The 13,006-nt window shown below is 34.4% G+C and overlaps 2 protein-coding genes across 2 annotated transcripts; both read right to left on the bottom strand.

Annotated features, from left to right (window-relative positions):
- Window positions 1-6,617: 6,617 nt before the first annotated feature.
- Window positions 6,618-7,313, bottom strand: LOC116131852 (putative gamma-glutamylcyclotransferase At3g02910). Its single transcript, XM_031417518.1, has one exon. It carries the CDS (start codon window positions 7,257-7,259, stop codon window positions 6,729-6,731), a length of 531 nt encoding a protein of 176 aa, XP_031273378.1. The 5' UTR covers window positions 7,260-7,313; the 3' UTR covers window positions 6,618-6,728.
- A 759-nt stretch (window positions 7,314-8,072) lies between these two features.
- Window positions 8,073-8,854, bottom strand: LOC116131851. Its single transcript, XM_031417517.1, has one exon. It carries the CDS (start codon window positions 8,730-8,732, stop codon window positions 8,082-8,084), a length of 651 nt encoding a protein of 216 aa, XP_031273377.1. The 5' UTR covers window positions 8,733-8,854; the 3' UTR covers window positions 8,073-8,081.
- Window positions 8,855-13,006: the final 4,152 nt, after the last annotated feature.

The following is a 13,006-nucleotide window of genomic DNA, read 5'->3' as shown; positions in this document are numbered from 1 at the left end:
CCTAAACCTAATAACACAAAGAAAACAACACTAAAATCTTTGTGATAGCCATGGGGACGGGATGTCTTGGCTTAGAAACGCCAGGAGGATGATGAAATTTGTAGGCATGCCTTAGAGAGTCGATTGGTGGATGCAAAATACGAATGGTTGCCCCCACTCTCACTGTCTGCTCCATCTTAATTACAACCAAACCAAATGCCATCACAATATTCTCCATCACTCTCACTCACTCCAGTCTCTTGTAGTGTGTTTTTGCTGTGCTCCACATCTAATTTGTTTAACTAAGCTCATACAATAGTTCATCTAAAGTTTAGACTTCAGATTAAGCGCTTTCTTTACTTTCGCCAATTGTACATGTGCCTATATATATATATATATATATATATCCTTAAGCTCTCTTAGAGCCTCTTCATATATATATATATATATCCTTAAGCTCTCTGAGAGCCTCTTCATATTTTATCTCTACTATAAGTTTAACATATTGATAAGTTGCATAATTTGAGTGTTTTTAGGGTTGTTTTGATTAGCTTCTAATTTATTTTCTTTGTTTTGATGTTTGTTTTTGTTACGTGTTGTAATAAAACGCACACAAATCTAATTAAACCTATAAGATCAAGCAATCACAGAAAAGATTCAACACCACAATTTTTACTGTGGTTCACCTTTCCAAGAATGGGAAAGCTACATCCACGTTGAGTGTCGGAAACGGAAGAAGCTCACTGCACTATTACAAACCAGTTTACAGATTATAGACTCTCGATCAAATGATCCAAGAACGAAACCCCGAAATCAACCAATCTTGTAACAATCAACCTAGAGAAATAACACTAAGATCCTTAGGCCTTAGAGAGACAATAACCCTCTCCCAAAATGACAAACACAATCACTCAACTAGTTACACCGATTAAAGATTTCAGAACTGGACGAAAAACCCTAAAAGAGCAAAAACCTATTACATAGTATATCAATCGAAAAACTCCTTTTTGAAGTCTGAAGACTCATTTGCTTATATACAGTTGACCAGGATTGGACTAATTTCTGCCGTTGGATCTTAAGATGATTGATGGTCTAGATTTCTTTCTGAAACGACAGCGTATTACTTAGTTAAGTAACACGGCATCGTTTCAGTTTTCACACTTACATTAAGTTTGAGATATGAATGGTTACCTATTGATTTGGATAACTTTTGTATTTTTCAGGCTTTGATTGAGTAGATTGGAGTATTGGAATGAAATTGGGACTTAAAGCTTGAAGAAGTTAAGATTACCTAATATTCTTGAAGGCCACAGTCATGCCTTGGTAGGTCACCATGACCATGGTGGTGGAACAAAGAGAAAACAAAGAGACCAGGAAGCACCATGACCTAGGCTATGGTGACTTAAATTTAGTCACGACCAGGGTTGTGGCGGAAACTATTAGGACGTTTTTATCAGTTTTTCTTTCCTTTTTCACTTAAGACTCTTTTGGGTATTTAAGTATAATTGAGATCAGTTGTCAATGGACAAATTTTGCATATTTTTTAGAGGAGAAGACGTATTCTTGGGGCTTGAAGACTGAAGATCAGATTTAAGAGTTTGATTTTTAGTTATTTTCAAGTCTGATTATGTTTTCTTTCTTCTTCATTTCTTTCTTTGTTCTTGGGATGGAGTAAATCTCTTTGTTAGGGGAGGATGAAACCCTAATTATGTTTTGAACAAATTTTATTCTTAATACCAGATTTTTGTTTATGAATTTGTGTAAGAGTTTAGGTTTAATGCTTTATGAATGTTGGATTGATTCAATTACCTTGATGATGTTTCGAATAGAGAAGTTAGGGTTTATTGTTTAATTCATATTCATAATTGTTTTATTGGAATAACATTGCACAACGTATTAAAACTAGAAGTAATCAAATAGAGATTCTAGGATTAATTTGTGGTCATCTAATTCATAACTGAATAAGGCGAATTAGTCGTAAGGAATTGATAAATTTATGCTTTTTAATTTCAGAGTAAGCAAACAGAGATCTGTATTAAGTTGAATATTATGCCTGAATAAGAATAATTGGCCTTAGAAGAATCCTACCAATTCATAGCACAAATGGGTATTAAGAGTAGTTGTCAAGCATAATTAGGGGAAAATTTGTACCCTAACTTCATTAATACAACAAAGTTCTTCACATTATTTATTTGTTTAATTTTGTTATTTTTTAATCCATTAGTTTTACACTCTAAACTTTTGTTTTCTCAAATAACGTTAGGTAGCTTTAAGTAATTATGAATAATTGCTTTGATCTCTATAGAACGATGCTCAATTCATCATTTTATTACTTGAACACAACTAGTGCACTTACTAAGGTTTATTTAATTGCATCATATATACTAGATTTTTTTCCTCTTAGATACCGTTAAGTTCATTTACTTGTGTACTGAAAAACATACTATTAAAGTTTCCTATTGTGTTTTAGATATTATTATATTTTCTTTATTGTAGAGATTGCATTGTTATTGTAATATTTTATATGCTTACATAACTATCACACTTTTATATAAATAGGTTGTTTATTCACATACAATTTATAACAATTTAATATAAATAATTCAGTTTAATTAAGTATAATTCTTCCCTCTTAAAGATATATCTCGAATATAATACAACTTTATTAAATTATCTCTCTTACAATCTCAATTTTGAAATAAAAACTACAGACTTAAATTAGCTACATGTGTTTCGATTTCTTCTTGGGGCTTACAGTTTTGACATGTCTTACAACAATGTTTGGCCACAATAAATGAAACGTACTACATAAATGATATTTTAGTCGTAAATAAACTTAGCACATATCTTAATTAGTTTAATTGTTTATGTAAAAATCAATGTAAAGCCCACCATGCAATAAAACGATTGGCTCTTGATCAAATTGCGGCTGAAGTAAGTTGGCTGCTGCGCCTGATTCATTATATTCTTAATTTACAAACCATTTAGGAAACAAAGTATGCATGTATACAGAATATCCTCTTTTGCTGTGGTGATGAATGCTGATTATGGAAAGGACGTCATACTCTTCATTAGCTTACATTCATATACATAAATATAAGGATGGATCCATTACAAATTAATTTATTTATTTTGTAGAACAATATTATACTCACAATTGGATCATATAATCAAACAAAAAATAAAGGATAAAATAATTATTATATCCTGTAATCGTAAGCCAAGTGATAACTGGGGCATGCCTTGAAATATCGATCCATCCATTTACACTTCATTAAATTTTCAAAGTTTGTATCAAGTAGCTAGTGTCAAATAATACAACTTCAAGGACGATATTCAGTTTAAAGTTAAGGATATAAATAATAGGTTACGGTTAATTCGGATGGAAGAAAGAATTTATTATTTGAATGAAAAAAATTGTTAATTGTTTGTATAAAAGAATATAAAAAGAGTTTTTTTTTTTCCTCAATATTAAATCTCTAAAAAAAGTTTTAATATAAAAACAAAGGTTCAGATCTTAATTTTTTTTTTTTTTTTNGTAAGCAGTACTACTATATATATACAATATAATTTGATTGAATAATTTAAAACTAGAGATAAATGAAATAAATTGAAATGGATGATACGGCAAATGTATGTAGCATTACTCATTTGTGAGATAAAAGTATAACTTTAATTTAATATTATAATTAGGTCAATAATATTAATTTAATTAATATAAAACTAGTAAATATTGTTCCTAAATACGTAATATAGAACATAAAATTTAATGATATAGATATTCCATATCATGTTATTAATCACATCACAATTCTATATTTCATTTCATTGCATTAAACAAGGGGGTGTGCTACACAAAGAAAGAATAAATTAAACTGTGAGAAATTCTTTTTGGGCTGGGATCTTTAGGGTTTGAACTAGTCAAACAATAATTTTTGTCAAACTCTATTTGCGAACATCAGTTCTCTGTCTTTTCCCTTCATCTTTACAAGCACGACTATACCATTCTCCATTTCTCCTAGAATCTCGATCTAGTTCGAATCAACTAATTCTAAATATGCCGACCCTGAGTTTGTATTGCCATAAGAAGAAGAGAACGTGAGACACTTTCTAAAGTCATTCATTAATCTTGATAATGAAGCAAAGTTAGGGAACTTTGGACCATTAAAGTGGGTATACTAGTTTCACCACTCTCAATGTTCCTGCTACTTGAGACCCTCCATGTGATTTTCTTATTAGGGTTTTGCAGATGTGGCGCCGACCAGCCAACCATGTTGAAATACTTTCATACTTTCGCAGGTGCTTGGCCTATGAGAATCACTTTCGACATTGTCATCTCATACTCACCTTTTCAGCCAAGCAGAATCCAATGGAAAACAAATGTGGTATCCCCCACAAGAAATTAGGAAAACAACAATCATCGATTTGTAATTTTCAACGATAGTGTTCTGTGGAAGATCATCCACTTTCTTCAGTTCCTTTATCAGATCCACCGATAGATATAGTGTGACCTATGAAGTGGCTGCATGCCACTTGAAGATTAAATATCGGAAGCAGTTAATCCGACGACTCAAAATTAAATGACAATGTCTATAAATTGAATCGTATTCACTGCAGTATTTCCAGTCAAGCTTAGTGGGAAATCACATGCAACAGCGCCTTCATTTATCGAACTCTACCATAAACTAGTGGGAGGGACCAACCCATCTCATTTTGCTTGCCTACCTAGTGGATCTTTGTTTCAACGCTTGCTTCAGTCTATTTCTGTTCTACCTAATACTACATCATCTGTGACGTCTAAACATTTTAGGGTGCCTTTGTTTTATTATTCCCTATCCTATTCCACATCCTATTCCTAAAATACATGTTTGTTTAATTATTTGGGAAATATTATTCTATTTTTTAACTACTTTTAGATCCCTTAAATTTATTAATTTAATTAAACACCCCAAGAAAATTTTTTTAAAAGTTAACAAAAATACCCCCACCCACCCATAGTTGCCAGATTCCAGTAACCACCGTCGGCGATTGCCGGAATCTGTCACAACGGCGTAAAAATGACCAAAATTGGCTGGTAATTCATTGATCTGGCACTTTCTGGTCAGATCCATAGTGGATCTGGCCTTCGCTGATAGCCAAATCTAGCCTTTTGCGGCCGTCGACGGCTAGATCTGGCTTTTTCCAGCCAGATCCGTGGTGGATCTAGCCGGAAAATGCCATATCGACGCACGATCAGTCAGTCCGACCAGCCTGCGTCGTAACGTCATTTTTTGGCCAGATTCCGATGGTGGTGGCCAAAATCTGGCATTGTGGGTGAGGGGGGTGTTTTTGTCATTTTACAATATTTTTATATATTCAGGTGTTTAGTTAAATTAGCAAACCTATGGGATTTTTTTTGTTAATTTTTAAATTTTACCTTGTAATATTCACCCTATTCAACTACCCAATATTATTCTCAAAATCCTATCCAAAATAACAAAATAAACGCACCCTTAATTATTTTACAATATCGTATTTTCTTTGGCTCCTCAAATTCAATCACTACTTCATCAATTTTCTAGAACTTCAACATGAAATTGAAGGACCCACTTCTACATTTATTATCCTGCTAGATATTTACTAGAGGGAATAAAATTAAAAAAATAAAATCATTGTTATTGAATTTAGGTAATATTTTAAGCCAATTAATTAAAGGAAAAAAAAAGTTCCTTATGTCTGACTTTCGACCTCTCATACATCACTGGACATGCAAGGCCTGCATGATTGCCCAAGCCTGTATGACATTAGTGGGCCTTGAGCCCAGATTGGAAATGACTCATAAAGAGGTATTTGGACATAATATAAGCATATTTTTAAGAGTTAACAATTTTTTTCTATCCAAATAATGGTTTAATAATACTTTTTCATCTATAGACTTTTAAAATATCACTTTATTATCTAAATTTATATTTTAGCAATCAACAGAGAGTAAACTCAATCCAGACCATTAGGCTTTTGAAGAGGGGAGGCCGATGAGTCTTTTAGTGGTGGAAGATTGGATTTTGATAGTTAAGATTAATCAGAATTTGATTTGGGAGGGGCGGCTGTGCAAACCCTTATTGCTTGATTACTGATGATTGGCGAGGTCAATGCAAGTAGATTTGAGAGGTTTTGGTGAATGATGTCAAGAAAGAGAATGGTGGTGGTGTAGGGTTGTAACGATGACGAAATCGGAGATAGAATATAAATTTAGATAATAAAATTGTATTTTAAAAGTATATGAGTGAAAAAAGTGTCATTAAACCATTATTTAGGTAGTAAAAAGTAGTGTACTCTATTTTTAACTATATAAAATATTATTTCATTTCTGAACTGTAAGAGCGTCTCCAATAGTACTCTTTATTTTAAAGAACATATTCCATATAAATAAAGAGTATCTTTATTAAGTTTTAATATAAAGAAATTTTTTTTTTAAAAATCTAATAGATTTTTTAAATTTAATGAAGATATTTTTTATTTTTAAAAAAAAGATTTAATAGAAAAGATAATTAAAAAATAAAATGTATGAAAAGTTATAAATTATTAATTAAAATTAGAATAAAAAAGTAAAATTTGATTCTTAGAAAGTCAAACCCACATACTAATTTATATTTAAAAGATTAAAAAAACTCTTGATTTCATTAATCAACTTTTTATAATAAAAATTTTACATCATATCACAAGAGTCTTCGAAGATGCTCCAAGCAGAACTCACAGCATATTACAATAAATTATTGGATAGAAGACAAAAACAGCTCGATATCATCAAGAATACAACTATCCTTAGCCCTATCGCCTGGCATCACATACTGTTTCCCGTCTGTCTCCCTATATTCATTCCACCCCAATTTCCCTTTCTTCTCCCACAATCTCTCTGCAAAACTCTTATTCGCAAAATACGCTTCTGCCTCCACCAAACCCTCACCCTCATCCTCTTCACTCTGGACTTGAACTGGGAGCCTATCATAATGACCAAACTTCGTGCCCTCGAACTCGTCGAGTCGAGCGAGTCCCTGCGTCGACACTGAGTACAGCTCGCCCTTGACTCGATTGCCTGACCCTGAGAGGTGGATGAGATAAGGAATGTTGTAAGGACCGCAGACAAGCGGGTAAGGATGGGTGGTGATGTGGGGACCGAGAAAAACGGCAACGTTTTTGTTTATCAGTTCCTGCATGAGATAATGGTTGGAAAAGCCTCGCTTGAGCGTGCCGTAGGAGAAGATTAGGGTTTGTTTGGAATTGGAATCCTGATTTGTGCTCATGGCTGGACAGAATGAAATTTGTGGTGGAGACTGGAGAGTGGATGAGAATGAATCGCCTAGATATAAAAGTGGGTCTGGACTCTGGATTGGACTTACAGTCTGTGGGCAGTGCTGTTTTGTAGCCCATCTTTCAGGCCCATTTGGGTAATAGTAATGGTACAATGATAAAACTGAGCCATCAGAAAGAGCAAATAATTTAGTGAATGGTTTGCGGAAGAAGAGATGTAATTAAAAATAATTTTTAAATATAAATTTCACAGTGTCACATTCGTAAATTCATAATCGCTTTTAGGAAACATAAAATGCAGTAAGCCAGACACTGGGATAATTTCTGGAATACGACGTCGCCAAGACTATAATGATTGTACATCTGGTGACGCATCATCATTAACTCCTTTTTAATCTTATTTAAATACAATGATAAAAGATATTTATATTTTAAAATACAAGTTTGTAATCCCAAAAATTAAAAAATAATTTTGTTCTAAAAATGAGGTAACCTTAAAACACGTAAATAAATATATATATATATATATATATATATAAAAAAAAGGAGGAGTGGGCGTGCGAATGAGTTCAAGCGTGCGTGTGCGTATGTCTGTTGCATAAACACAAGTCCCTATTAAAGAAAACAAGATGTTTGATTGGTGAGACCAAAAAGTGTTACGTGCGACCAAATTGGAAAACGACATCGTCACGTGTACGCTGGGACATCCTTCCTTTCCACATGGCTTGTTCCTCCCACGTGGGCCCCCATCAATTCGGACTTATGGATTTTGAGAAAGGAAAATGCCCTCTTCCTTTTTNAAAAAAAAAGAGCAATCAACCTCTGTACATAGGCGAGCGTTCTTGCACCACCACCTTAGACAGCCTTGATTGTCTGAAAGCTTTAATCGGGCTGGGAAAGTACCATTTTGCCCCTTTCGACTTCCCATAATCCGACGTCGTGCTAACAGCCACCGATCTCGATTTCTTCATCATCACGCTTCTCTCTTCTTCCACGTCTCCACCTCTCTTGCTTTTACTATTTTTATTCCCTCCCTTCAACCACCACCAAAACGACAACGTTGGCGTCTTGCTTCTACTTTCGTTATTATTAACTCCATTTCCCATGAAATCTAAATTTTCAACGTACTTTGACTTTGACCGGAGAAAGGGCGCCGCCACGGATCTTGATCTCCGAAACGCTGGTTCACTCTCAATCAAATTGCTGACACGGCCGACGGTTCCAATCCCGGCAGAAAAATTCTCACCTCCAGATACTGAAAACCGAGAAAAGGACGATGAAGAAGACGACGATGACGACGTGGTGGCAGCGCTGCAAGCACAGGGACGGACGTTAGCGCAGTCAGGACAGAGAGAAGAGAGACGGTCATGGAGACAGGTCGGACAGACTCCAGAACGGTGACGTTTAGAAGGGTGTTTTTGACATTTCCAGACTTCCTCCTCGTCCAAGTAACCCACCGCTGCCATTTTTTTTTGTTTAAGCTTTGAGTTGAGTTAAATCGTTTAACGTGTCTGTAACTTTTGTGCTTGTGTTTTTGTTCTTCTTGTTGTTCTCGTTTTGATTTCTCTCTCTTGTGTGGTTTTGAGAGCGGGTGAGGTTTATAAAAGAAAGAAGTTTGATTTGGTGAGAGAAATCCAACCATGGTTACCTAACTGTAGTTAAAATATCAAAACCCTGGGTTGCAAAACGACATCGTTTTCTACTTGCTCTGAATTTTTAAGTCTATTTACAGAAATAACCCTATGATGGTATGATAAATATTTATAAGTGATTATCGAAAACAACACGTGGGGGTGTCAACTGTTGACATGTCATTGGTGAAGGTAGATATTTGACAGCCAGTGTTGAAAATAAAGGCTAAATTTTGCTTCGTTTTCATCCACTATATTTGACTATTTTAAATTTGTGAGATAAATATTATATTTTCGTAAAAAGGAGGAAAACGTTTTTTTACTTTATTGCCCTCCAGAAAAAAAATATTATTATCACTGTGCTTGATTTAATTGAGTATGGTAATGAACCATATGATTTTAATTACCTGTCTAAACTCTAAATCCATAAAAAAGAGCCTTAACTGTATTTTTAAAATAATGCCATCTCTTGTGGTTTTAAAATGGGTCAATCATGTTGTACGGATTTGAGTTTAAAAGTTGTTTCTTTCTTGTAGAAAAAAAGAGAGAAAACCTAGTAAGATTAGTTAAACTAATCGTATCTAAATTGAAAGATGTTTATATATATAATAATAAATTTCAGGTCGTCACGTTGGGTGATGTGATGAAGAAGTAGCAGTGGTTGTTTTGAGGTTGGGCTCAATGAAGACTTAAAGTCTAGTTGGATTAGACTATTATTTCCAGAAATCTTTGTGGGTCAGGGAAAATGAGATCTGACGACTTTGTGAATATGGAAGCCACTACTGGTTATTGGAGTCCCAAACCGACTAGACAAGCTCAAGCCTATTAGGTTATAAGAGGATGTAGTCTTTTCTTTGAATAAGATCTTATTGGGTGAGGATTCAAGCCCACCTCAAATTCTATCATGGTATCAGAGTCCAAGTTTAATTAGGTTGAGTGTTTGATCAGCGGGTGAGGAGTTAGAGCCGACAATTACCTTCATCAACAAGTATGACCCAATAATCCTCATATTCAACAAAGTCTTATTGGATGAGGAGTCAGATTCATCTCAAATTCTATCATGATATCAGAGCTCATGTTCAATAGAGTTGAAAGTTTGACCAACGGGTGAGAAATATGGGTGTTCAAAAGAACCGATTGGAACCGGAACTGGCGGGTACTCGGGGTTTGGTTCCGGTTCCTACCCGAAACCAGCCATCAACGTGTAGGTTCCGGTTCCAAATTTTTTGAACCGTTACTGTGCGGTTTTGGTTCTTGTTCTTATAGTTAGGAACGGGAACGGGAACCGGAACCAACCTGAAACGAGAATCGAGAACCGAGACTAATATAAAATAAAATAAAAGAGTAGGGAGTTAATAAAAACTTTTATAGAAAAAGTAATGTGAATACATTTATATTTATATTTCATAACATTTAAAGTAAGTTGGTTTGACTTTTGAGAATCTATATTTACAAAGTAATGGAGTTTGTCATTTTGAATTTATAATTTGTAATTTTATTTTTGTTAACAAGTTCCAGGCTGGGGGGGTATTTGTAAGTTTTGGGTTTTTTTGCCATTTTAAAAACTTTTTGGGGGTCATGAATTTAACAAGGTACCCAGAAAGGGAATCGAAACCGCTATTACAGGTTCCGGTTCTGAGTACTTAGGAATCGGAATAGTTAGTTTCGATTCTGGTTTCAAATTTCAAGGAACCGTCGGTTTCGGTTTCTTCAAAAGATGCAGGGTACCCGGAACAGAACACCCCTAGTGAGGAATTAGAGCAAAAAACTATCTTTATCAACAGACATGACCCAACATATGAGCTTGACCGTGAAAGGGAATGTTGAAGTCTCACACCAATTAGGTATGCTCAAGCTTACTGGGTTATAAAATAGGATAAACTTCCCATTTAATAAGGTTTTATTGGGTGAAAAATAAGGCCTTGCAAATCTATATTATTTAAGCCGAATAATGTTAATGGTTCTATGGAAATTTTCAAGTCCCTAATCATGATTTAGCGCCACCGACTCTTTCAAAGCTGCAGATATTAGGTGCCAAACTATAGGAACATGGCAAAGTTACTTTTCATATAAATATTGATGAACAAATTTATGTCGTTATGTTGACATCAAAGTCAAGCATTAAATTTGTTGGATGCAGTTTCAAACAAGAATGAAACCAATACCTAATTAATTAGGCTTTTAGATTTGACCGACACGTTAATTTAGACCTTTCTTATGAGAGTAAACTACTTTTTCCCACCGAAGGTTTGCCTTACTGAACTTTTCCACAAAAAAAGTTTTAAAATACAAATTTTCACCCCAAAGTTTCTATTCCAACCAATCGTCGACCGATTCTGACATTTTTATAACCCTAAATCACCACCATTCTTTTCCTTAATCATCACTCACTAAACCCCCTTAAACCTTGCTCCTGTCGACCCTGGCAATCGCCGGCAATCAAGCAATTTGTGAAATGCACAACCATTCCTTCTAAGTCACCAATCCCAACTACCAAAATCCAACTTGCTACCACTAAAAAACTCACTGACATCTTCTCTCCAAAATCCACTATAGTCTAAACCGAGTTTGCTCTCCATTGGCTTCCAAATCCGAAAGTGTATTATGGGCAGTAAACGGAATATAAACTTTGGGTAAGAAAGTGGTATTTTAAAACTTTTAGGGTGGAAAGTGGTATTAAGGCAAACCTTGGGTGTGAAAAAGTCGTTTACTCTTCTTACGAAGAATAAGTCATTTATTACGGAAAGACAGAAGACCGTCTATATGTTCACTCATAAAATATGAGTGGCTCATCAAATAATTTCGTGGGCTTCCATAATGGCCCGAATATTAGCCCATGGGGGTTTTTCACTTTGTTATCAAGACAGAAGACCGTCTACATGTTGTAATTGGGCCAAGGAAATTAGCTCACACAGGTTGGGAAAAGCCCAACTGAGAAGAATTAACCCAAGAAAAGGATATAATATTGCTAACACGGGCAAGGAAAAGGCACAAAAAGGAAGAGTCGAGAGTTGAGACGTAATTTGGTCGCACTTTCCCACCGNAGTAGCAAAGTGGGAATTAGTTGATGGTTGGGTTTTTATAAGAAGAAAAGTGAGTTGGCACTGAGTTGAATTCAAATGCATTTAGACCATTTTCAATATTCTAATCTCTCTTCTTATTTAATTCCCATAACATGATTTATTCACTTACTTACATAATTCCTATTTCAATATCCTTTAGCCAGCCTGCCTCACCCCTTTTCTGTTTATGAAGGCAAATTAATTAGGCAGAGAATAAAAGGGGTTTAAAATAAAATACTATTTGATTCCATTAAAAAAAAAAAAAAAAAGGCTTTATCAAATAATATTGTTTTGGCCCCTACTTCGATGCTCAATACAATCTGCATAGTAATTTGTAAGGACTCGTTTGGATGTTTCTTAAAAAGCACTTTGCAATCTGCTGAACAAAAGGATATGTCAAATGTAGGTCTGTCATCAAAGCACTTTCAGCTGGCTTTTTTGTGTTCAATTTCAATTATGTCCAGACAATTCAGACCTCAAGATTCTATTCACATCTAACCCAACCCTCTGATTTCATTTTTCACGTGAAAATCTTACCTTTCCAATTATTATATTACTTATTAAACATTGATTAAACTATACTTATACTCTACGCTTTGTATTTCTGAAAGAATATTTTCAAAGAGTTGTGCAATTATGATGAGTCGAAGTGAAGTTGAGTTGACAAAACCTGCAACCTAATAGGTGGTTCATTTTTGGTGCCATGAGATGAGAGGAAGCAGCAGAGTTTAATTTGAAGAAGATTAGACAGTTGGTGTGGTGTATTTGATTATTTAATTAAATAAAATGATAACTTTAATATAGCAAGAGTGTATATAATTTAAGTTTTGAAATATGTTTTTGGAAAAGAGGGGAGAATGTCTGTAAAATGGAGATTAAAAAAAATCATTATTATTATAAATTTATAATTAAGATCGGAAGTATCTTGTTTATCAGGAATGCATGTGCTAAGGTTCCACATAATTTGCATATAAAATTGCTGTCATTAAAGATTAAGGTTTTTTAATATTCTTTTTTGGAAAACACTTTTGACTTTCAACCTAGATA

This window comes from Pistacia vera, unplaced genomic scaffold, assembly GCF_008641045.1.
Source record: "Pistacia vera cultivar Batoury unplaced genomic scaffold, PisVer_v2 Contig245, whole genome shotgun sequence".
In the NCBI taxonomy this organism is placed as follows: domain Eukaryota; kingdom Viridiplantae; phylum Streptophyta; class Magnoliopsida; order Sapindales; family Anacardiaceae; genus Pistacia; species Pistacia vera.
The sequence above is the reverse complement of the archived record's forward strand: the minus strand, read 5'-3'. Positions and strand labels throughout refer to the sequence as shown.